At 41.0% G+C, this 26,552-nt stretch overlaps 2 protein-coding genes across 2 annotated transcripts; both read left to right on the top strand.

Annotated features, from left to right (window-relative positions):
* Positions 1–288: 288 nt before the first annotated feature.
* Positions 289–17,853, top strand: LOC119741791 (degenerin unc-8-like). Its single transcript, XM_038217686.1, has 11 exons — positions 289–1,168; positions 5,879–6,069; positions 7,454–7,557; positions 9,034–9,197; positions 10,000–10,104; positions 10,890–11,007; positions 11,562–11,637; positions 12,223–12,280; positions 12,943–13,025; positions 13,588–13,663; positions 17,528–17,853. The coding sequence occupies exons 1-11, from the start codon at positions 554–556 to the stop codon at positions 17,747–17,749; spliced, it is 1,812 nt and encodes a 603-aa protein (XP_038073614.1). The 5' UTR covers positions 289–553; the 3' UTR covers positions 17,750–17,853.
* A 3,665-nt stretch (positions 17,854–21,518) lies between these two features.
* Positions 21,519–25,998, top strand: LOC119742141 (transmembrane protein 79-like). The gene is made up of 4 exons (XM_038218180.1): positions 21,519–21,626; positions 22,655–22,988; positions 24,085–24,277; positions 24,580–25,998. The coding sequence occupies exons 2-4, from the start codon at positions 22,694–22,696 to the stop codon at positions 24,728–24,730; spliced, it is 639 nt and encodes a 212-aa protein (XP_038074108.1). The 5' UTR covers positions 21,519–21,626; positions 22,655–22,693; the 3' UTR covers positions 24,731–25,998.
* Positions 25,999–26,552: the final 554 nt, after the last annotated feature.

Here is a 26,552-nt window from a genome sequence, read left to right as displayed (position 1 = left end):
TAACCAATGTCCCCGCGTGCTGACGGTTCCTTATTAGAAATAGTACACCACTCAGAAGGGCTAAACAGTTTAGGGGGCCTACGCCCTGCAAGACCTTGAAACGTGAGGTGACGTATGAAGAAAATATCCAATAGGAACATTGCTTCTGACTTCTCTTCTAATGGCCAAGGTAGACACGAGCCTACTCCGTGATCATACGCACGTAGGCTAATCAATCGTGCATTACCCGGTGCATGAATCAACCTGGTACGCAGTATTTACTCCTCAATTAAGGTTGCTAATAGACATTATAATCCTCTCGACACATTGAATGCCGATGGCGTATTGCAGCAAACTGCATTGCTTGGACATGTTCTTCACTCAAAACTTGCGCACGCGCAAACCGCCTTTGCTGCAATGAATTCAAACGATCGATTTCCGTCAGCAGACAAGTATTTGAGCTGTGCAAACGTGAGCAGTGCCACTTTTAGCCGCACCCTCATTCTTATAGATTTCGTAGAAACAACGCGCGCGTCTTGAAGAGTTATATTTGAGGTTTCTAATTGAGTTGAGAATGGGAAGTAAGGGAGAAACCTTTCATGGAGCGCTGAACACCCTTCTGGAGACAAGTTCAGCCCACGGGCTGCCCAACATCCATCGGTCGAAGAGTCAGATCGGCAAGGCAGCCTGGACCCTACTCTTTTTCGGCGGTGTCACCCTTCTCATCATCCAGGTATGCATTCTCTTCTCGACCTTTCTGGAGTTCGGTTACTCGGTCAGCCTGGATGTTCGTTTCGACCGCTCTCTGGACTTCCCTGCAGTGACTGTCTGCAACATCAACCCGGTCCGTCACTCCAAGCTGGAGATGGCAAGCGATGGGTTCAGGGAGCTCTTCGACGTGAACTACATGCCTCCCCAGTCCTCCTTCCAAGGTAACACATGGCAGGGAATTCCATCTGGCCAGGCAGATGCCTCGAAGAGTCCCGCATCCGGAATCGGAGGGACCGCGCAACAAGCGGGCCAACAGCCGACAACACCTGCAGCAGCCGGTGCAGGCATGGGCGCCGGGCCTGGGGCACCCACCGCTGCACCTGCTCCGCCAACAGATGTACCCACGCATGGAATGACAACGATGGCTGACAACGGAGGTCTGACCTCAACTTCAAGTGGGAGTAACGCGACAACGGAGGTGAGTTTATCCCGGTTTTTTTTTCAGGCTTAAAGTTACAGCGAGGTTGCAAAGAAAAGCAAAACTTGTTATCACAAAAATAAACAAAAATAACGCTATATTTAACGAACAACGAATTCGAAACATCTCTTGTTTGTGTTACGTAAATCAGACTGTTAATGTTTTAGTAAAGTTTATACGGGTCCCAAATTTCATGAGTTTGAGCAGATTTTGGTCTCGTATATTGACATTTTTGCCAATCTTTTTAGAAGTGCCAGACTATATACAAATAATTTTTTTTGGTAGCCTTTTTGCTTTCGAGGGTCTGGCACACTCTGTGAATTGAAAGGACCATTAAACCCACTACATTTTAATACCTTCTGATTTTCTATAGGTAGTAGACTTTCCAAGATTGCTAGATTTTGGGTATTAGAACGATGTTGCCGTATAGAGATCATTCACCTCGATTAAGAATCAAATATATGCGACGCCCGAAGGGTTTTTATTCATCTTTAACTTCAATTCAGTTTTTTTTTCAATAGAAAACAAAGTATTTAGAAAACAAATAGCCTTCCGAGAATCGTGTGTCGAAAAATCGCTGATTTTTTTCTGCGAAACCAATACTACACTCAACCAAAAAAAAAAGTCCCCACTTCCAATACTTTTTTCTCTAACTCAAAAACTACTGAGCACCTCTCGCTCAAATAACGACTATTCAGAACAGATATTCCTTAGCAATTCAGTCATACTCTTTATTTGGCCCAAAACAGAGATAATGTGTATGAAATTATGCAATTTATGACAAATGATACTGAAAGCAATCGCACTTTTGTACACGTGTAAAGTGTGGTTCACACTCACTTCGCACGTATACAAAAGCGTAACTTTTTTCGGCACCATTTGTCATAAATTGCATATTTTTGTACATATTATCACTGTTTTGGGCCAAAAAAAGAATATGGCTGGATTGCTAAGGAATTTCTGTACTGATCAGTCATAATTTGAGTATGATGTGCCCATTAGTTTTTGAGTTAGACAAAAAAGTATTAAGGGTGACTTTCTTTTTTGGTTGAGTGTAAATCTTTTAAGGACCGTTTATATTGACCTTTCCCATGCCAGACTGTTTTTAGTTACCTCATGATACCCTCACAGGCCTGTCTAGATTCTTCTCGTGATTTTCTATGATGTTGTCGGGTGTTAACGGCCGTCCCCAATTACTTTTTGTATATCGAATTGCTCCTTAGCAAATACAGCATCCTTGTATCAGCATTTCTTGAGAATGTGGCGCCGTTTCTGTCACAATAGGGTTTTAAGAGAGAACAAACGGGAGGCGTTTTCTCGATAGGGGTGGCCACCTCTCCTAGCTTTAGTGGGCGTTTCATCTATCAAACGGTAACGCCTGAACCTGACATGGATTTCTTTGACAAATTTGTTTGCACAGTCGTACAAACGGGGTCTACCAAGTACCTATGCTCCCCAATACCGATGTTCCCCGAAATTCTTAGGATTAGGGTTAGGGTTAGGGTTAGGGCTAGGGTTAGGGTTAGGGTTAGGGTTATAGTTTAGGGATTTCGGGGAACATCGGTATTGGGGAACATAGGTATTGGGGAACACAGGTATGCACCCGTACAAACAAAATTTTTTTCGAAATTGTGGGTGGGTCAAAGGAAATAACTGTAAATTGAAGTTCAGTTTTCAATTAAAGTACTGGAAACAAAGTTGTGAAAGAAGAAGGGAGAAAACAATCCCCAAAATATCCAGCAGCCTGTTCGAGATCGTCTGTCATGTCTGTCATGTCTGTGCTGTTTCGTTGTCATCGGTTTACCTTGTTTCGATAGCCGACAGAAGTGAAGACTTTCACAGTACGTTCATGAGGCACGGTGAATACTTTACGTCATACCTTGCCTGATCAAAATATATTTACACATACCATGCACATTGATACGATTTATCCAAGGCCAAGAGTATAGCTGGTTATATGTCAGACAGCTTGGCCTATAAATGACCATGGGGTTTAAAGAACAAAGACTGGAACAATGGGAATCGATCGTACATTTATGTGCCCTGTGAGGATTATATGTAGACATAATGCAGGCAGTGTACATCAATTTAATACCATGAAATGTAATAAATAATTCAAAGGAAGAGCCTTATGCTTGCATTTTGCCAAGCAAAACCAAACAAAGTTTGTTTGTTTTTCTCCAAGAGTAACGGAACAGAACGCGTATGTTTAAAAAAAAAAGTGCTGAATCAACAAGACTCAGAATTTTGTGATATGGTTAGATATGGTTAGGCCACGCGAAGTTATTTTGATGGACCTTTTAAAAAAAATAATATTAGGGGGCCTATACCGGTAAGAGTTCTTATTCCCAGAACATCCTGTTCGGCAATACAAAACTTAAATTTCAGACTTCAGTGGAAATTCACTACAACCATATACAATACATGTTTAGTAAGTTTAGTAAACCGTATGAACTTTGACCTTTGTCTAACCTTGATCTATGTCACCAAAACCGCCCCCTTTAGAATGTTTATACGGATATAAGTGTACGTAATTTGGCGTTTTCATCCAGCAAATGTTAACAACTCACTCAAAATTGGCTGTAAGCCAACCGGACTACCAAAGAACTAAAGAAGGCTTCAGTGGAATTCAGGTTGGGGAGTCAGGTTGGCGTAGCGGTACTTTCCTCGCCTTCCACCTCTGTGACCCGGGTTCGAATCCCGCCTGGGCCAATATGTGGATTGGGTTTTCAGTCCCTACCTGATTCCGTGGGTTTTCCCCAGAATATTCTTCTGGGCTTTTCCTAGCTCCCACCTCTAAAAACTGTAATTTCTTCTCATTGTCCCCTGTCTGCAGGTTTCTTCAGGCTTTCGGGCTACAGTGCCTGGGGCACTATTGAAGAATCCTTGGTTTCATTACCAGAAAGAAATACAATAAGGCCCATACCGAATTCATAGGAAGGTCTACAAAACCATTATCTATAGGCCTAAATGTCGGTTTTGGTTTTAAAAATTGCGTCTATATCATTACAGGGAGAACCGAAGATTAATTGGCTGTGATAACAATTTGTGCCTCCTCCTGAACCTGGAATTAGTAAAAGAAATGGATATATCACAAACACGCGTTCAATTAAACGTTCTCCAGCTTAAACCGGATGTAATAACGAGTCTTTAACGCGTTATGAAAGCACCATTACGTGCCATCTCGTACCAAGCGCGGCTGCTATGTCGGTACCATTCCGTGCTTGGCCGCGTCACTGAGTTCGGATCGGCTAATTATTTGATTAATTAATCAACAGAGAAAGCCATTAAGGTAATGCACATTGTCAACAAACTAGGGAAAAACTGAAGTGACAGAAATCATTATATCGAAAAAGCCAGTGACGGGTACGCAGTGGTACGGAAATTATTCCAGCGACTTAATGACACGTCAAGTCCTCTGTGTCGATTAATTGAGTGCTCTGTACTAAATGAAGAAAATCTGCTCTGTTTACACTCTTCTTTTTAAATTAAATGAGAAGCAACAGTAGAAATTCCTCGGTGTTTCTCGTGTAATATCAACCTTTCGCGAAGCTGTCCGTGGTCAGTAAAACTTATTCTATTTCTTGAAGAACTTGTATCTAAAATTTGTATTCTAAACAGTTTCGCTGATTTTTTTTTTAAATGTTATATTTCGAAGAAAAGTAAGATAGGTTTCCCTTGTGTTTGTTCATATTGGAGCGATATGGGAAGGTTTTAAGATTAACGCTAGTGGTAAATATTATCGGTCCAATTGCCGTTGATGCTTTATTATGTGATGGTTGGTTGGATATCTATAGGCATTTTGGTAATTTGGCTAAAGCGGTTTTATCAAGCTACGACTGCCATCTTAGCTCGTACTGGCCTACTTAAATATTCTATTCCCTGTCAGTTTGTTAGGATCTGGAGTTCTTACCCTGATGATTAAGTAACTTAATAAGTGCTCCCTTTTCTGTATTCTTGTGAGAGCTAGGACGCTACCTCAATGTGTAAAGTTGTCATGTCTGTATTAGTCATAGCAGATGATGTATCATCTTGCTGACAATTTTATTTTCTCTGTAATTGACCTGGTTGGCTTTTTTTTTTAATCTCATACCAGTTTCTGAAATTGTATGGTTAATTGTAATGGCCTAATTTGTACCGTTTCCGTTTATCCCCACCTCCTCCGTCCCCTCTTCTTCCCCGCTTCCTCCCTTTTCTCCTTGGTGCTGTTGTGCCCTCCTTTCTCCGTTTATTTGGTTATTACCTTTGTTACCAGTTCTATGTTGTTCCTGTCCCACCCACTTCTCTTACCCTCTTTTTAAACCTCCGCCCTACTTTTATCTCCCGTATCTTCCTCTCCACCTTTTCTACCCCTGTGCAATTTTGTGTTTTTATCCATTATGTCTGGTCTGTGTATGTGTTTGTGTTCTATGTTTGGCGACAGTGTTTAATACACATTTTAGCCTTTTTCCTAGTCAGCCCTTCACTGTCCTTTGTCCTGTATGTTCGCTGGGGTGTTTGTTTGGTTTTTGTTGTCCTTTTATTTTTTTTCCTCTGTGTCTTGTAAGTTGTAAAGTTATTTTTGTCAGTAATATAAACCTGAGTGTATTTACTTTTTTTATGTGTTAATTTGCTTAAATAAAGTATTATTATTATTAGGAATTATTCATAAGACGAGGGACAAGCTATATTTACACCAGCAGCGACTTGACACTTCTTTTTTTTAACCAGGAGGGAATCGTTGGCTGGGACGCGCGAGAGGCAGGTAACTTCTTCATGAAGCAAGACCACGATTACCTGAAGGAGCAGCGACTCATCTCCCACCTTGCCAACCTGACCGATGACGAGCGTAAGGACATGGGTCACTCCCTGAGGTCAATGCTGCTGGAATGCCAGTGGAAAGGTTACCCCTGCTCCCCACGGTAAGCGAACCTCACCATTTGGCGAAGTGCTTTTTTTTTTTTTTTTAATTTGAGCCCCCTATTTAAAAAAAATTTTTTTTTAAAGAAGTTCTGCATGTGTAACGCTTTCCAAATCTAGGATATGAAAGCCCAATTAATAAGTTTTCTTTATAGTGAAAGAATCATTCATTTCGCTTACGTACTTTTACAGTTGTGAAATTTCGAACACAAACACCGTTTTTTAACCTTGTCCACGAATCACAATAAGTGCCAGTGATAGTTCAGCAAAACGAGAACTATTCACATTTCACAAAACACAGCAGAAAACTCTCATAACCATGATAACTGGCAATTTTCATAACATTTATCTTAAAACCCTGCTGCTTTCAATGTTGCATAATAGCATGCTTTATCAGGACTTTAAAGTCTTGCCCTGCCTTCTACTTGGCTACTCTGGAGACTCATGGATTATAGTGATATCTTTTCAGGATACATGGTTTCATTTTTACTGAAATATCATGTGCACCTTAAATGTAATCCGTGGACAAGCTTAAAAACGGTGTTTGTGTTCAAATGCCATAACTAGAAAAATACGTCAGCGACTTGAATGGTTCTTTCACTAAAGAAAAGTTTATTAATTGGGCTTTCATGTCCTAGATCTGGAAAGCGCTATATGCCGAACTTCTTCAAAATATAAGAGGCACCATTTGGGTTTCCTCTTCTTTTTTGACTCACCCTGTATTGTGTTCTTCAAAGTTTTCGGCTCAATAGCTACTTTCTTCTCCTGCCGTGCAAAGATAATCATGACCAATTTTAAGATTGAAAATCAGAAAAGTCAATTTGACTTGCCTTTTTCTGCAATTGAGAACCCGACACCTGTGCCTAAAACGAAATTGCGAGATTCACCCGGCGATGCCCATTCACGTCACAACCTAATATAACAATTTATGACTCAATATTAGGTTTTGCCCTTCGCCGACGTATAATCAGGAAATACGTCGGTGAAGGGCAAAACCTAATATTGATTTACATCACCCCGACGCAAACTGCATCTTTTGAAAAGAATTTATGAGTTAATAGATTTCATCACTGAACATGCGGTTATTTAGTGAAGACTCGCATTTGTTGTAACCGAATCCGGGCAGGATGTCCTCTTTCAATGGAGAAACCATTGTGCACGCTATTGAACAAAGCAACTGCCCCGTGTCGGCTCATCGGAACAATATAGCTACACATTGCTTGCGCCATTGAAGGGCGCCTCCGTGATAGAAGTGTTAGTGTGCCCGGTTTGTTCCATGCACATGGAAATATTGATTTTGACTTACCGATCAAGGGTTCATTTAGCTTATCCAGGTCAGTTGATTAAGGTACAAACTTTTCCCCACAATTTTGGTTCTTTCTTTAGAAATTTTACATCATTCTACCACTACAAGTTTGGCAACTGCTACACGTTCAACTCATTCCAGTTTGGAGATTCGCTGAAGACGAACCGACCGGGCCCTTTGTATGGTAAATATCATATTGCAGGTGTAATATTGCGTAGAGTCCTGGTCTATACGCTACATTACTTACTGACTCACTCGTCCGGTCAGTTAGTAAGATCAGAGGACAGTAGGGTGTAATTATGAAAGGAGATGGCTGTGTCAAGTTACAGGTCTTTGTTGATGTTTCAATGAGACTTGGCAGGAGGCCTGGTCGAAAGTTTGTTGACACGGCCTGGGTGTAGCCCTGGCTGCAAAGTTCATTGAACCAGCTGATTTGGCAAGGGTTGAATGAGGATTAGATAGGAGGTGACCGTCATTGGTCCTCATTTTTTTTTTATTCAAACAATTCGGTCACCTGATGCCCCAGGGGCATCAAGTCACTCCGTCCAGGGTTAAAACGAAAAGAAATTATCTGCTTCGACTTGTAACTGCTTTTGGCTTATTCTATAACTGTAAGTACCGATCGCAATTTTGAGTTTTTAAAAGATGCAGTTCCCGAGAATTTCACCCTGAATCGAGCCATTGAACCAAGAATCGATCCATGTTCAAGATTTTTCTTAATAATGACGGGGCACTTCATTTAATTGTTAACGTGTCCCTCAAAACTGTGAAGCATTCCCTTGTAAAATATTGTTAAAATCCTTCTGTGACCTTAATTACTGGACAAATTATTTTAAAGTAATTCAAGCACTTATTTCATGAGGGTTGCTGATGATTCAGCGACTATAACTGTCTCAGTGATTGTTTTTTCCCCTTCTTTTTTGCGGGGTTGGGTATTTGTTCTGGATCTAGCTTGTTCTATCCAGTAATTAAAACACGCACGTAGGGCTTTCCATCCAACGGCTCAAGGCTTCAGCGATTTTTGTGAAGTGCTCTATAGTGTCCTTGTATATCCCTAAGGTTCCCATGTTATGTAATTGTTTTCTAACGTTCCTTGAAAATACACATTCGTGTCCGATTAAGTTTCTTTATCAATTTCCATAATGTCATTTTCAAGGTTTATTTTGGTGCTTTTGAGTTTTTATGCTAACGCAAATTTTCATATTCCTGTGCAATATTGTGATGTCATTTCAGGCAAAAACCCTCAATGTTTACAACTATTTCTGTACCAAGAGTTGCCAGAATAATGGACATTTTGCAGTTGTTTTCTTTGGTGATGGCAGTACATGAAAGTACGCCAATGAGCAGACTTTTCTCACAAATGTTTTCAATGAGCAAATTTTGGGGTTCGCAATTTTAACAGAAAAACCCATGAACTGAGCAGTGTCTTCACATCTTCCTGAAATGACATCACGGCAACAGCGCCCTTAGTTGTTTGGAAAAGCATGGAAGAGTTTAAAGGTCTTAAGGAATTCAATAAATTAACCAAGAAGGGATGTCAAATAGTTTTCATACATTTAAGAGGAGTAGAAAGTTGAACAAAATTTGTTCAAAAGAATACTTCGTCATGAATTATGAATCCTTTAATTCCACAATCAATATTCAATCTTTCGCTCTTTAGGCCTGACAATGGAGCTTTTCCTTGAGCAAGACGAGTATATGCCCGAGATCACCGAGGCAGCGGGCTTCAGGCTGGTGGTCCACGACCGTGACGTCATGCCCTTCCCAGAGGACGATGGCATCTCCGTCGCGCCGGGCTCGAAGACCGCCATCAACGTCCGCGTCGTGAGTAACAGTGCATGGGGAAAAACTGTGGTGGATAACAACTGTAACAAAAGAGTTTTTGAAGATTATTGTATAGCAGTATTTGGATAACGACAAAAGCGAAAGTAGAGCTTCGAAAACAGTGTACATTTGAAACATCTCTTGATTTCCCGAAGTGCACTTGTGTGTACATAAAAGGCACGTATCCACCAGTCTTGGTGCTTAAAACGCTATTACGGTATTACCTGCTCATAAGGCCATCATCTCAGCTCCCTGGGGAGTATACAGCTCCATGCTGCCATTTGGGCGCAAAGCAGCTAAAATCAACCGCAATAACTATCTCTGTCTTCACAGCTGCCCATTCACTCCAATGAGTGATAGGGCCTTGTCTAAGGGCACACACAACATAACCCCAGGCTGGACTCGAAAACCCAAAACCTGCAGAATTACCCGCAGACCACGAATTCAATGCCCCAGACCACGAGGCCACGGCACTCCACAATTTACTTAAAAGACTTAAATTTTCATGATGAAAATGTAGTCTTTAATACTTAAAAAAGAAATACAAATTTGGCGAGACAATATTCTCGTCTTCCATGCCTTCGGCGGAAATAGTTTACGAATCGATGGAAAACCTGACTAGGATTGATTAGTAACAAATGCACATCAGGCGCTGATATTCCAAACCTGCCATTAATGTTTGAAGTTATAGGCCTACTGGTAAATTACGTGTTTCTCGAAATTAGAAATATTCCAAAAGTGATAAGGTAAGCTGTGAAGCTGCTCCTGTTGAACCTGCCTATCACGTTGTACCCCTTGGCAGGTGACTATTGAACGTCTGGGTGATCCGTATGGTAATTGTACGCAGGAGGTAACAGACAAGGGTAATATCTTCAGAGACCGCTACGGAGTCGAGTACAGCCTAAAGGTAAATTACTTTTGAAAACCTAAGTAAAATTGCATTACTGAATAGAGCAGAACACAATTCGTATGTAGAGGAAGCTGATGACCGAATCGTAGCTGCTGCAGCAAGCTATTGCATTTGGATAATTTGAATATTTACAAAAGAATGTATATTTTGCATGTTCAAAACTAGAAAGCACTCAGAGAGCGCAAACCTCCGCCAAGGCTGAACAATTCCCCGCCATTATTGTCAGTACAGCCAATAGAAATACTCGCATGCACTGGACCTCATTTTATTACACATTCCCCACTCCCCCATAGTATAAAATGGTCGAGTCCATTGACCTGTTTGTTTCAATTATGTTTGTGCTATGCGCTCACAGACTGCACGCTGTGTTACCCACACAAGTCTTTACACATAGCATATTCGAACGTACAACATGGTGATGAATCCTTAAAAAATAGCCTTCATCCACATCCAGAACCACATCGGATCACTTCCAAAATCTAATCGATTTGTACTTATAAAAACAATTTCATGAAAATCCGTCCAGAACTTTTGGAGTTATCCTGTTAATAGACAAACCAACCAACCAACCAACCAATCAACTCCAACGAAAACATAACCTCCTTGGCGGAGGTAATAAGGACACAATTGAAAAAACACACCAATGTACAAGTATGTCATAAATAGAACAAACGGTGCCACTTCTCCTTGGACATGTTTTAAAAAGATTACGATTCCGTAAGTATTCGTTTAAGGACGTCATCATTGACAATAACACACCCTCATTTTGTTTTTATCGCCAGGCTTGTGAGCGTAGCTGTTACCAGAAGAAAGTGATTAAAGAGTGCGAATGTTTCGATCCTCATTACCCGAATACCCTCAACGGCACCACCCACCCTTGCGATATCGATGATGACGCAGGTATCGTTGCCGCTGTAGCATGAATCTAGGTTTTATGAAATACGGACTCATTGGTGGTATTGCGCATGCTCATGCATAGATAATTAGGAGAGGGACCGGTCACGTGAGAGGGTTTAACCAATAAAAAGGAAAAAGAGTCCGATTTTCATACGAGTCTGATTTTCATATGACACCGCGTGTAAAATCATTACATCAATGTAGTATCGATACTGATACTTTACGTGTGTTGTCAATGTTACGTATCGATTCTTACAGCTTAAGCTACAAACCTCGGCCAAAACACTTTGCAGCATAACATAGTTTACAAGATTTTAATAGCCCCCTCTTCTCATTATTTAAAGCTTAGAACTTTATTTTTCAGTGGTATTTTCGAGCTCAAACTAACACTGAACTGGCTTCCAGTGATTGTTGTTCCAGCTCCATATTTAGTCAATTATTAAGCAAAAACAAAACTTTATGGACAACATTCAAGAAACGAATGAAGTGAGGAAAAAGACCAGGCATGTTTCTCTCGAAATTAAAATGGATTTTGAAAACCTGTCCCCCATTTGCAGCTCAGGCTTGCATGTCGTCTTTGGAGGAGAAATACAAGGAAGGCACGTTGAACTGCAACTGTTTCCAGCGGTGCAAGTGAGTCAGTTATCTGTAAAGTTACTCATTAAGGAACTGCTCAACCAGTTTTCCTTCGTAGAGATGTGACAAGGGGCATCTCAGTTCTTTACAATTTTGGATGTGGTATTTTATTGAATAATCAAAATGACTAAGTAGGCCTTATGCAGTTGCAAATATTAATGTAAATTAACAACGATTAACAACGTCCTTAGGAATAGTTTTTCCAATTTGAAAATTTGAAAATCAGGACAAAATGTGAAATAATCAATCTTCAAATTCATCACGATTAAATTCAACCAACATACAGGTTTCCTTTTCTGTCATATAGTATAGAACGCCGATGTACCAAAAAGCTTTTAAAAAAAAATCCCGGTTTTTGGACAATTACGAATCTCACATGTTTTAGAATGAAACGTTTGACAATATTAAACAAATATTACTGATTTCGTCAAAGACTTTGGATTTCACTTAAAGACAACCTGCCAAATTGCCAATAAACTGTGCAATTATAATGGTTTTATTGACATTCATTTTGTAAATACTGCGACTCTTGTCATTTGTTTGTCATTTTTGTCACTCTGCACTTTTTTCATTATATTTCAGCGAGACCACGTACCTAACTGCAGCGAGTTCATCTCTCTGGCCCTCGGATCAATTTCAGGTATAAAGAAAGAAGTTTTGACCGACCCAACAAAATCGAAAGCTGGCACAGCTACTTTAGGGTAATAGGTATTTCTAAAAAAAGGAAATCTGGCACAACGGAAATCAGAGAAACAGTCAATATTGTCACTCACAGCATCTGCTAGATGCCAACATCAGTATCCAAACGAAAGGCAGGCTGTGCTCATTTGACTGCATGTGGAAAAAACAAATAATGAGTAAAAATTGCCCTGAAGACCCGTTTCGTGAGATTCGATGTAATTCAATAAAGTTCTGGACTTTAAAGTGGCTGTTTTTGGCGCAGTATCAAAGAAAAGAATTACTGAGGGAAATAAATATCCTCCGAAGTTGACTGAAAAAGCTTTTTTTTCTGCAGAAAAATACCCCAATTTCATTGGTTTTTCATTATATTTACAAGAACAATCTTTTGTTTAAGAAATGTTATATACCACACGATCACTATTTAGAGTAAAAATCATTCTAATTTAGAAGGAAATACTTCGACAAGGGGAATGGATACGAGTGAAAAATAGATAAATTCCAGTGAACGAATAGTCTTTAGTTTCAGTCTGTTGTAGTTAATTTAGGCACTTACACTTGAATATTTTCTTTCTTTGGAAGTAAGAGTGTGCAATTTTGTTTGGTTTCATTTTCTTGACGCAGGACAAGTTGTTTCGTGATATCAACGATCGTAACAATGACGTTAGAGAGATGCTGCGGCAAGCATCGCCCCGAGATTGGGTCTTGTAAGTTGTTTCTTGCACTTTACAGTTAGACAAATTGTTAATTGCCTAATGAGCATTGAAAACAAGGGCCTCGGTCTCTCGGTTGTGGTGAAATAAAAAATGACTCTTTTGCTGATAAAAAATTGTGTCCAACGGACCCGTCACCCTTTCTACATGGCTACAGTGTTGTTGAAAATGTATAAAAAGGACAATAACTTGACAATATATTTGCAAACTATATTCTAAATCTGCGAATTTTAAAAAGGAGGCGGGCGCGAAAAAGGAAGAGCGTGGACGATTCCACCCTTTTTTTTTTACTTGGCCTGAATGGTACCAATCAGTGAACGAATTACTGGTCACTCACAGAGCGGTGTTTAAAGCACTGAGTAAGCCTACTGCATCGTGACGACTGTTCTGATCAGTAGGTTAAGGGATACGATGCATCAGCCACTGTTGGAGCCTCCTTTGATTTAAACAGCCGTTTAAACCTCATGGGAATGGAAGTACATGCCGTAAGAAACTTTAATACGACGACATTAGTGACAATTTAATGTTTGAATTTCGCACGACCCTATTTTTGCAGAAAGAACGTCGCTAAGGTTGAGGTGTACTTCCAGGAGTTCAACTTTCAGTACATCAAACAGTCGCCGGCCTACCTGGTAGGTGTAATCAAATATTAGTTTTTTGCCGACTGTAATACTGCTAGAATCAGTTTAAGCCTATGGCTATCCATCAAACAGTATGGTAATCACAGGGCAACTCGCCTGCAATGTTCTGAAATTAATCTAAACACAAAAATTGAAGTCCATGTCACAGGCATGGGATTTTTCAATTATAAATGCATTTCAGTAAATTCACGAATGCTTAAACCACGCTTTGGCCATCATTCGAAGGACATGGAACTCCAATTTCAAGCTCTAAATTAACTTCTGCTACAATATTGACAGATAACAATTTTATTAAAAGTTGCTATTTTGGTATAATTATCAGTGCCAAAAACCAAGAAAAAAAGTCACCCAATTTTTTTCCATTAGACAATCGACGAAAAAAAGGTTTTCAGGAAATTGTTTTAAAGGACAGTGGAAGATAGTCGCCAAAAAACCCCGGTACAGTCTCGAGGTCAACTATAGTTAGCCTATTCACTAATGTAGCATTTTCGACCGTTTCCCAGTCAAAGTTTCATTTTCACTCGATATCTGTCTGTTCGAAGTACAGTGTTTGTACTCCAAACCTCATTGTCGCTTCAGCCTGGTACGAAGAGGTACCGAATCCATCTGCCAACGTCACACAGCACTAAGCACCGCCTGCAGATATAAGGGACATTTTGTAGTCATTATAAACAGTAATACGTAACCCCCTTCGACATTTGTGCATAACACAGACATATATCGAACATCGACAAACATGACTCGCCAAGATTACACTGAAGAGCAAAAATCAATGCTCCGCATACCTGAAGGAATTGTCAGACGAGTTAATCTTTACTTTTCCTGAAAAATAAATAGTGCCTGAGGCTCATTCCTATTATGGTCCCACTGCATGACGTACAGACAGTCGTTTCTATTTAACTTGCTCGTTTATTGTAATTAACGTTACTATGTGCCAGACAAAAATAATTTGGCTTCGGGTCGATGCATCGTGAGACACGATATCCTATTAATTAGCTTTTTGTGACTTTGCATTACGTTTGTTTTGAGGGGTACTAAAGTATAGGGTCTAAGGGTTGTCCTAGATTAATAAATCACAATTATAGGTGTTGCGTAGATTAAGTCATCCTCGTTCAAGAACAACTTTAATCATAAACCTCCCCCAGATTGTTTTTTAAAAATTAATTCAAACTAAAACAAAACAGAAGGAATAGGGTGTTGCACAAAGATGTCAACCTTCCCCCCCCCCCCTAACACCATGAGACTTGGCTAACCTCTAGGTGACGCACTACTTTTCGCTCGTACCTTATGGATTCAGACCAGTACATAGGCCTACATTACTGTAAAATACGCAGAATTCTCACAAGAGTTCAAGATACACGTTAAATGAAAGCTTGATTGTATCCTTTACTTTTTTGTATATTGTTTTGTGGTTTATCGATGAAGTTGATAACCCCAAAGTTACGTACGTAGTCCTGAAGCCCGTCGCCATTTTGAAAATAATGATCCCCTCACTTCGTTGTAAATAGCGCCACCATCGAGTCCAATTTTAACCCAGACTTGTCAAAGATACAAGTTCAAAGGCGGGTTCAGAGCTGGGAACCTTGCTACAAACCATCAAGTACTGAAGCTTCAAAACTGTCTATTATGTTTTTGCTCGGCGTTGGCAATTTGGGAGATATTTGAAAGTTTGCAACCAAAAGGAAAAGGAGGCCATCGAGAGCAGCGTGAGTCATCAACATGAAATATAATTAGTCATCCTTGAAATTGAATAACACATACAGCGCGAATGACAAATTTACGATTGCGGGTCACGTATGGTGGAGGAGGGGGCATGGATTAATTCCGATTTGAGTGCATGCGCACGCGCGCGTGCGGACCCCTGTTCATGCTTGCACACCTACGGACACGGGCCCGCACGTAAATGCTCCCAAAGACACGGACTCCTGAGTTCCATGATCCAGCGAGCACAGGTAAGGTTCAACCGAACATACTTTCATTAAGCTGCATTGAAAAACTCTCCGTCCGTCGCGCACGTCTTTGATCTTGCGCACCTTGGATCTTGCAGGATCCGTTAAAACGTAGCAGCTATCGACGTGTCGGATCACCGACCGCGATCCGGATCATCTGCGCGAAACAAACAGGTACCATGGTCACATTAAAGCAGTCCGTACGTCAGTCTACTGGGGATGTCAGTCTACTGGGGACGTCAGTCTACTGAAGACGTCTTTCTACAGTGGACGTCAGTCTACTGGGGAAGTCAGTCTACTGGGGACGTCAGTCTATTTGGGATGTCAGTCTACTGGGCACGTCAGTCTACTGGGGATGCCAGTTTACTGGGGATGTCACTCTACTGGGGATGTCTGTCTCCTGGGGATGTCAGCCTACTGGGGACGTCTGTCTAATGGGGATGTCAGTCTACTGGGGATGTCAGTCTACTGGGGACGTCAGTCTACTGGGCACGTCAGTCTACTGGGGTCGTCTGTCTACTGGGGACGTCAGTCTACTGGGGTCGTCTGTCTACTGGGGACGTCAGTCTACTGGGGATGTCAGTCTACTGGGGACGTTGGTCTACTGGGGACGTCAGTCTACTGGGGACGTCAGTCTAGTGGGGATGTCAGTCTACTAGGGACGTCAGTCTACTGGGGACGTCAGTCCACTAGGGACGTCAGTCTACTGGGGATGTTTGTCTACTGGGGATGTAAGTCTGCTGGGGACGTCAGTCTACTAGGGATGTCAGTCTACTGGGGACGTCAGTCCACTGGGGACGTCTGTCTACTGGAGATGTCAGTCTACTGGGGATGTCAGTCTACTGGGATTGTCTGTCTACTGGGGACGACAGTCTATTGGGGATGTTAGTCTACTGTGGATGTAAGTCCACAGGGGACGTCAGTCTACTGGCGATGTCAGTCTACTGGAGATGTCAGTCTACTTGGGACGTCTGTTTACTGAAGACGTCTGTCTACTGAAGACGTCAGTCTACTAGGGACGTATGTCTACTGAAGACGTCAGTCTACTGGGGACGTCAGTCTACATGGGACGTCAGTCTACTCGGGATGTCAGTCTACTGGGGACGTCGGTGTACTGGGGGCGTCATTCTAATGGAAACGTCAGTCTTCTGGTGATGTCAGTGTACTGGGGACGTCTGTCTACTGGGGACGTCAGTCTACTCTACTGGGGACATGACGAGTTTACTGGGCACGTCAGTCTACTTGGGATGTCAGTCTTCTAAAGAAGTTAGTCCACTGGGGACTACAGTCTACTGTACAGTTGGCAAAATGTTTTTGTCATTGAAAGGGGCCTCCGTGAATATACAGAGATAGCTTAGGCTGATTGGGGGTATACGATACCCAATGGCGCTGGTGACCGCATGCGCAACAGACGTCCCACAACCCATTTTGAATGGGGAGGGGGACAACACATTTGCTGACAGACCCTCCTTGCTGTTAGTCTGACGATCAGACATTCATGTGTGAAGAGCCACACGAACGAACGTCTGACCATCCCAGCGTGCAAATGTAATGCGACCCAGCGCGCCAGCCATTCGGAGTCGACTTTAGAAACGGCGACGTCATTTCGATCAGAACTTAGCTGTTGATTGGTCAATTTGACTGCCATATTCTTGTAAAACAACAACTGGTTACGGAAGACCCGATAGAAGGCGCCTGTTAAATGGTCAGAATCTCGAGGTCAAGACGCAGTCTTGTTTTGCGTAACTAATCGCTGAATCTGCTTGCATATCACAGACCCTTAGCGTGCATGGGGCCTTCCATAGACTTCGAATTATAGTCGCGTTATTCGCTGTGCATTATTGCCGAAAGACACATGTTTTGCAGACCAACTTGAATGATTCTCAAATATTTTCTTTTCGGACAGTTTGTTAATTTGGTCAGTGACATCGGCGGGCTGCTAGGGCTGTGGCTAGGCCTGTCTCTTCTGACCGTCTTCGAGTTATTCGAGCACTGCGGCACGTTCCTTGCACTCCTCGCCAGCCGGCTGTACAACGGACTCCGCGGCAACAACAGGCGCAGCTCCAAGGTGCAGAATGTCAAGATCTTTCCCGAAGAGGACCCGGGTGTTTCTTTGCAGAATTACTAAGTTATCAGCCTTTTGACAAGGCCATCGTGATTTTTTTATTTCAAAACCGAGCGGCGATGCCTCGGGGCAAATAGAGCGGAGACTAAACAATGTATGCCGAGCATAGGCCGTGTCCGAAACGGGCTTCCAGAGCTACGGCTACGTCTATTGTCAGCGCGTCCCCGCGTATTTTCAATTGGCATGGACCTAGACCTAGCTCTAGACAACTGATTCGGATGCAGCCATAGTTCCGAGTATAAACCAGTGCGTTAACGGACTCAGCTCTCTCGGCATGTGTAGTCTCCCTCCAGTCGCATCTCGTCTCCACCACTGGGTTATATGTCCGAATTCGCGATGATCTTGTCAAAGGCTACAAAGATATTGGTTACCACCGATGTTATATCGGCTGCATGCCGCTGATGTATGTTGACGACAGATTTTGACAAAACGCCGATGTAAACAGTAGGCTATAAATGTCCCACGAGACTGCGTTTTTCTTGTTGTATAATGGGAAATTTAGAAAACAGCTCTTCCTTACCTTTGAGCCTATTATAATGGATCTATTCTTACCTGTGAGTATATTTCGTAACTGTGATAGTTCATGAGAAATCATTGTCAGCATTTGGAAGGATGTTGTATTTGTTATTGTCCCAAGAAATGAAGCCTGTAAGCATTTGGAAGTACTTGGTGAGTGTGCATTCTGATTTTCTGCTTCAAATCGGGCCTGGCACGAATGACGTCTCGTACAACATCTTCATGTATTTTGCAAGGGCATTCGAATTAATTTTAAAAAAATATAAATAAAAACAGAATACAAATAAAAAACAAAGATAAATATAAACAAAATTATTAATACTAAAACCCCCAAACAGAACAACTATAATAACAGCCAGTCATTGTTCGTAATATTTTGTGATATCTTTACTGGTCTATGTTTGACCTCAATGTGTCGGCACAAAAGTCTCACGGGTATGGCCTGAGGCAGTTCGATGAAGAGACTATTGATTGGCTGAAGGATCCACAAGTGCACCTGTCATCTTTAAACGCACGACGATTTGTCTATTTTGTAAATAAGAATGTGTGTGTTCAACGTGGCCTTTTAAAAATCTAACAGAAATTATCTTGTTTTTCCATAATTATGCATGGCTGAATTTCAATTCCGATGTATCGTTGACTGTGTTAGAGTTGAAGAATTACGTGTTTCGTTAATAATTTCCAAATTATGACTCGACGAGGGCAGTTTGGCTGAACAGTAGTCGGTTAATATTTTTCTTCATGTTGGTTTTCTTGCTGAAGTTTTAAATATTGTATATTTAAAATAAGCACTTGATAAAGTGTATAGAAAAAGCCTTGATATTTTAAGAAACATTTTTACGCCACGGCTGATATGCCGCACAAGTGTATAGTTTAAGGTCTTGGCTAATAGGGCGATATTCTTGCGATGTGAGCCCTCCATTTGTTTCTTGGCTGACACAATATGATGGGGTGGTAAAGTTCAAACATAAGACACGTGCATCACTTAGCTTAGCAAAAGCTATACGCTGTGGTGATATTCATTTTTATTGATAATTGTCATTAAATATTAAGTTGAGAAGGAGGCTTGGGTAACTTACAACCCCCACCTCGTGCCTTCACTCTAAGAATAACCTCCAATAGTAGGCTTGAAACCAACTTCGTTTATTCACGAAAAAGATATGTATGTTATGAGAGGAAGTTAAAATATAACAATTGAGGCTGAACTTGCCATATAACAGTATCATTCGTAGTATAAAGTTCAAATCATGGACATTCCGAGGGGAGGCAAAGGGTCAACTCCCCCCCCCCCCCTAATTGAAAATGAAAACAAAAATGAAAAAAAAAAGACAAGAGGGATGACGTCAATAATAATACATGTTGTGTTAAATTAATCATCGCCTCACAACCGCCACTATAGTAGCGCCCTTACCCGCTTATTAACGAACTTTGCGAACATAAACAAAATGAACATTGTCCTCTTTGAAGAGCGCCCCCAGTAGTCAGCGGGAAGCATTCCTGGCCATCTTCAGTATAGACCTTTCTATTATATCGCCGATGCGTGGTTGGCACATTTTGCCAACCACGGGTTGCCAAAATATGGAAGGCCCAACACTGCATAAATGATAGTCATTAATGTTTTCAAAAATATTGTCGGATTGTTGAAAATACAACATAACCGACAAATGCTAAAAAAACAAATACTTTACAAAAACAAACTTTTTTATTAAATAATGAGAGTGTTGAGATAAAATTGGGCAAAATCTGTGGCCAACCACGGCTGTAATTTATGACCTTGTGGCAGCCCATACAAAATGGCGCTCATTCTTTACAAACGAAAGAATAAGGCCTTTCTTTTGTCTGTAAACATTGGCGCCATTTTATATGGGCTGCCGCAAGCGCATAAATTAAAGCCGTGGTTGGTAACATGTTTTTCCAAAAAAAGTCCCCATAACGCCCTCAATACAAAGTAAAAAAGCATGGTTAGGAATTATGTTGTAGCTTTGTTGACAATGTTGTATTTCCAACAATCAAATAATATTTTGGTTATCTGTAATAATTCGTTTTCATTTTTGCAGTGTTGGACCTTCCATAGTTTTGCAACCCGTGGTTGGCAAAAATGCAGGTTACCAACCAAGCGTAGAAAGGTCTGTACGGACTCGATGGGCTGCCAGCATATTTGTCGCCCCCTATAAAGAAAAACAATAACGACGAATTATTATTTTCATAATTTTCGGGGGAAAATAGGACATTGAGTCTTTTATTTAATACTTTCGAAAAAAAAAACTTTCAATTTGAATTGTAATTGTTTAGAATTCCTAATTAGGAAAATGGTTTATCCTTATAGTTTGAATAAGATTAGTTATCTTTAGTTTCTAATATTTTTATGCGCATGCTGAAAAAATGAGGCTATTCTTTATCAATTGATGTAAAACGTTGTTTGTTTATAACATGATGTGACGAATAACAAAATGTATTGAGCAAAACAGTGTTCAGGAGTTTAACTGATCTTAATTGAATATCGACAAATACCCTCCTTTTGTTTATTAACATTTCAAAAGTATATACACTTATATAAGGCCCCCCAAAAAAGTCTCCGGTTTCTGGTATGCGCGCGCGACGCCGTAGCCATGCGCGTCGGCAAAATGAAAAAGTTTTTTTTTCAATGAAAGATGATGTCTCAAAACCGCCAAACTTACTGGTTTGACTGGAATCCTGCTGCTGCACAATTTTAACGTGTTTTTAGATTAGGTTATGGTCGAGAATAAGCTTTATGTGGCCTCTCTGGACTCCCATATATTTGCACTAAGTTTAGTCGGGCACCATTTGCGGTCATCAGCCGACATTTGAAGCAAAAAAGTCAGGTAAAAAAAAAACAAATGTCACAATAAAACAATAGGACATTCAAGTATGTAATGAGTAGTAAGAAACGTAAACTATTATTACACATGTGGAGAATGTACTCTTTTTCGAACAATGGTAAAACCGTATTGTGAGGGGTAGAAAGGGAGAATTTAGGACCTGAAGTAAACGAAAGACATTCAAGAAAAATATAAACTCATCTAAATGAAGGGGGAGCTGTTAAAGTTAGAGGAATGACGAACCATCATCACAAAGAAAACAATACATCCACAAAATGTAGCAGTTCTTCACTTCTTGTAGCAGTTCTTCGCCTATTGTATCGTCCGTTGGATAATCGATATTGGGGCTTTCAAGGGTGTTTTAGAGGGGGCTATTTTGGAATGGTATCGCGGCTACCGGTATCGATTAATGTTATCGATTAGCGTTGCGTTCTTCCCAACAAGGCAGTTTTATACAGTTACAGACATCAGAACACTGGGACATTCTCTACAATCTTTGCTGTCGACAAAAACACCTCATTAAGGTAAGATTTGAAATCATTATGTCTTCCAATATAGTTTTGGTGATTTCTCATATGGATGGTAGTCTTTTTATTTTATTCCTAACAAGTTAAGTCGAATACCCTCCCTCCCAAAAAAAGAAACTATTATCTGTCATTCAGCTGAGTGACGCAGTGGTACACCTTGTGTTTCAGTCATTTGCCGTCAGCAAAACGATGTAGGCCTATACTGACCATCAAAGCGTTATTTTATTGAAATAACTCACAGAGTCTTTTAATAGGCTGTAAATTATAAACTTTTTTTTTTATACAAAAGGATTGACTTATGGAGTTCTTCCAATCGGATCTCGTTAGACCTCTTCTTAAGTTAGGTTTAACCCCCACCGACCGCAAATAAGGGAAAATAACAGAGAAAATAGCACATGCTTGTTAAACTCCCTCTTGATAGGCAAACTCCCCTCTTAAGCAAACCTAGATCCGCTCAAGGCCTGGTTACCTAACGGTTACTTCGGATCATCCGAAACTCTAGAAAGTCACCAACCTAATCTGCAGAAAAAAAAACAAACAAACGTGACGTTATCTAAGGTCGAACATCCCTCTTACCTCTACCGAACCTAACTTTTTGGGGGATCTACCCAGTTTTCCCCTATACCTATGTTCCCCAATACCGATGTTCCCCAAAATACTTAGGATTAGGGTTAGGGTTATATGGTAAGGATTTCGGGGAACATCGGTATTGGGGAACATCGGTATTGTGGGGAGCATAGGCATGCACCACTTTATGGCACCAACTTATAACCTGCATGTGTTCTTTAACTATGACGAGCATCTGCGCTTAGACCGTCCGCAAGGAAGAAAGTTCTGCGATACACTTCAGCACAGAATCATTAGATAATAGGAGGCACGCATGCTCATTTTCTAGATAACCCATAAAATACGGTATAGCCGTTTCATAATTTCATTCGGTTGTTATCAAAATTCAACGCTTGCGAAAAGCAGAGTCATAGAGCCTAGATGATGTATTTGGATATAATATTTGATCCCCTCTTCAGAGTTCCGTCCATTCTGCTTTCATCATCATCACAACCATCATGACTAGGCCCAACAATCTCCTGAGGAAAGTCCGTGACAGTGAGGACGGCGAGACCGACCCACCACGGCCCGACACGAACCCGGATCTTGACCGGTCCTTCCAGTTCAAAGCCAAGGCCCGACTGAACGTCTTCAACTTGGTATTGACGGCTAGTACGTTCTTCGTAGTGCCGCTGATGGTCTACGTGGGTGCCGTCTACCTGCCCATCGAGATCCCACCGCTGCACGGCATGAGTGGCCGGCTGGTCTTTGCGATCAGGTGCCAAGGCGTGGCCATAATCCCCTTTGCGATGGGTAAGTCGGCCATTTTTGTCACAGTTGTCTTCATCGTCATGGAGTAACACGCAAACATTAAAGAATCATCTCATTTTTTTTTTCTGGCGGGTTTGAAATGAACAATCCTTCAATCCCAATCTCAGGGACAATTAAAAACTTTACCTAGCTTAAAACAATTCTTAATTAGGATTATGTTTCCATTTTCCTACTCCCTATTCATTCTGAAACATAGTCAGGCACTCTGTAACTTTCCCTTTTTTCTGCTCCTTTGATCTATCACATCTTTTTTTTTCAATTTTTACTTGATTAAACAAATAGGGGTCTTTTTGCCACCTTTATTTAAAAATAGTTCTTCGAAAACACCCCTGCATAATTGATACCAGGATGGAGAGGGAATCTTATAATCTTGTGGCTCTCTGCCATAACCCCTGGGTTGCACACTGCATCATGAAATGCAGACTGGTCCCCCACCTTCTTAAACAAAAATGGGGACCGTTACAGCTATAGTTCTCATTAAGCCATTTATTGGATCACCTCTGCGTGTGGGCAACATTATTGTTTATTTATAAAAACGATGTTAGCAGTTTGTGCGGGGATGACATTTAAACACATACCCATTATGGCTAAAAACTCACTCTTTACACAAATGAGTTGCCAGAATCGTCAGTGACTCAACGTAGACAATTTCAAGCATTTCAACGCATGGGCGTGATAGATTTCAAATATACGGAAAAGAAGTGCCAGATTTACATTTGTACCAAAAAACTCAGTGAAAACTGAAGCACATCACCACACAAATTGCACATAAGTGGTACACCTTGTTGCTATTTTGCAGAAGGCTGGTTCCGCGTTATCACTATCGTTGAGATTCTGCATACAAGGGGCGGGAATCAGCCTTAGACCAGTCCTCCATATAATTTGCATACATTAGGAGGAAACCCTCATGAAATGTTTGGGATTCATTACTAGCTACCCGTCCCTTCATCCGAAGTCCGAAGTCCGGGAATCAGTCTACGTGGAATGCGCCTATTCATGATATGGACATCGTCCATGAACAGTAGAGGGCGCTTCGTCATCACTCACAAAGTTTATAATCATCCACCTCATGTTGCAGGAATTCTGTACTTGCTGATCGGGCGCCTGCGCTGTAAGGAGGCCAAAGACCTAGAGAACACGGAGCACTACGTGCGCCACTCCCTGGAGCAGTACATCATGCTGCTGGTCAACACCGTTGTCATGGCAACCTTCATCACTGAGGAGTACATCAAGATGATCCCCGTCTTCATTGGCATCTGGGTCATCGGACGGTGAGTTGCGACAAATGATTTTCTCTAAATTTATATTTTTGTTTTTATTTTCTCCCTAAAATAACCCGGGTGGCATCCGACCCCAATATTTTTGGGCACTTTTGTCGAACACAACAGGACAACAATTTATTAATCAGAAAAACCTAAATCCTTCAGTGTAATGAAGAACACACGGCGACCAGTAATTTTAAAGGACAAAGCGGCTTAGCTGAAGAAAAAAAACCAAGCAAATTGGCAGACATGAGAATTCTATCAAAACAGTAAGTTGCTAATATTATTTTATTTTCTTTTTCGGTTGACAGTTTTGTCTACTGGTTCTCGTACTATCTGCGTCCCATGTACCGTGGCTTCGCCCTGTGTATCGGCATGCTGCCCAACCTTGGTATGATGGCATACAACCTGTTTGCCATGGTAGACTCTGGATTCACTAGCGATGTCTCCCTGTTCGACTAGAGTACCTTGCTGACATTTGGTATAAATGTATTGAGTTGCTCAGGGGAAAGCACAAGGGCATGTGCTGGGAACCAGCCACAAGAAAATTAAAAAAATCGTGTAATTTGAAACTGGTACCCTTCTTTTGCCAAAGAGATATTGCGCTCAGCAATTTTTTTTTTGAGCGAAAGAGGGCGCTTTAAAGTCGTCATTTTTTTGGTACTACTATTAGAGATTTCATGTTTATTGAAGCAATGTAGCGACTTCATTTGAATCTTAAAATACATTTTTTTTTTAAAGCAAACTTTTTGATTGGAAAAACAAGTAACCTTGGATTCATTATATTTGTACCAACACAATGGCGTCGTACAGCGCCCTCACCGTTCGAAATATGACCAGACAGGCCGTTAACAGACTAGTTTTCGAAGGTGAAAATGTTGTTGTTTTTGCTGAAACTAAATCTTGCGTGTTCAGTTATTTTTTTTCTGGTAACTTAAAGTAGATCAAGATTCTGTGACCATCTGGATTTGTCAATGATGTTTATACCTTGTGGCATGGTAGCTACGTTAGTGATCCATGCATTCCTTTTGCGTGCCAAAACAAGAAAGAAAAAAAGGCTGAATATTTCACTAAAGGCCTAATTATGATAATGACAAATGATTAGGACTTATATAAAATAGCATCCGACAAATTAAAAGATACTAATCGTCGGATTTTAAATTGCTTTTTCGGTTGTGGAATCAGTCTGTCAGTGTTTTTCAAATCGAATTGATGCTTTTCTTTTGTAGGAGATAATAAGCCTTCGAGTATGGCCCATAATGTTTTTGTTAAAAAAACCAGTGTTTTATTCTGTGTTGCGTTTTCCAGTGGAGCGTGGGTATAATGAGTAGGGCCTATCACAAGTTTGAATGTGTGATTTGTAGTTATGATGATTAGTACCACGCTAGCCTCAGTCAAGATTCGTGAATACACTGCCGGTTTTGCTAACATTTTGTAGGCCAGCGGAGGGCCCAAGCAGAGCACAGTCAGCACACACTGTTGGCTATCTAAGACGGATGGATTTGATAGGAAGGTATCGTAGCAGAAAAAGGGTACAAATTACAGTCGAGTCTGGTTATAACAAACTCGTTCGGACCTAGCCAAATTGTTTGTTATATCAGAATTTAATTAAAGAATTAAAGAATTTAATTATAGAAATTAATTAAAATGTCAATATTTATTTAGATGAAAAATTGTAGAAAAGTTTTTGACAAATGAATAAATGCTGTTTATGCAAGAGCATGTCTCAACTATGGAGTCTCAATAATTTGCCATATGCAATGTACACAGGTTTTATATTTCTATACTCGTCGCCATATGTGGCAATTATGTTGAGTCCTTGGGCAAGCCACTTCACCCCCACTTCCCTCTCTCCACCTAGGAGTATGAATGGGTGCCGGCATTAGCTGGGGAGTACCTGCGATGGACTGGCATCCCATCCAGGGGGAATAGAAATATTCTCAGTCATTTCATGCCAAGGAAACCGAAGATAAACGCCGGCCTGATGGACCATGTTGCCACTTGACAGGCTTTACTACATTCCTACTACCCAACGCCTAACCAAGGAGGGCAACACGAACAGGTTTCAGGGAATGGAATCGGGATGCAAAGCATTGTTGGAAAATCGTGATCACAGGCATCTAGAGACAAACAAATTTAAATTGGGGGGGGGGGGGAGGGGGGAGGTGGACATTGAAGTGCACGGCACGCGGTTGTAATACCTTATGCGTTGCTGCCATCTTAGAGGGCATCCTTTGTTATTTTGTTAATTCACTAACAATAAATGCACAAAAAGTTCACTCAT

The sequence above is a fragment of the Patiria miniata genome, unplaced genomic scaffold (genome assembly GCF_015706575.1).
Source record: "Patiria miniata isolate m_02_andy unplaced genomic scaffold, ASM1570657v1 HiC_scaffold_5, whole genome shotgun sequence".
Classification (NCBI taxonomy): domain Eukaryota; kingdom Metazoa; phylum Echinodermata; class Asteroidea; order Valvatida; family Asterinidae; genus Patiria; species Patiria miniata.
Note: the sequence above shows the minus strand (reverse complement) of the source record. Positions and strands in the feature narration are given on the sequence as shown.

Bases quoted from the DNA above. Each gene is read 5' to 3' on its own strand.
- LOC119742141 (XM_038218180.1), top strand. From the start codon at position 22,694: ATGACTAGGCCCAACAATCTCCTGAGGAAAGTCCGTGACAGTGAGGAC. The intron at 22,989-24,084 runs GTAAGTCGGCCA...CTCATGTTGCAG, and splicing joins CATAATCCCCTTTGCGATGG to GAATTCTGTACTTGCTGATC. The intron at 24,278-24,579 runs GTGAGTTGCGAC...TTCGGTTGACAG, and splicing joins GGCATCTGGGTCATCGGACG to TTTTGTCTACTGGTTCTCGT.
- LOC119741791 (XM_038217686.1), top strand. From the start codon at position 554: ATGGGAAGTAAGGGAGAAACCTTTCATGGAGCGCTGAACACCCTTCTG. The intron at 1,169-5,878 runs GTGAGTTTATCC...TTTTTTAACCAG, and splicing joins GGAGTAACGCGACAACGGAG to GAGGGAATCGTTGGCTGGGA. The intron at 11,638-12,222 runs GTGAGTCAGTTA...ATTATATTTCAG, and splicing joins AACTGTTTCCAGCGGTGCAA to CGAGACCACGTACCTAACTG.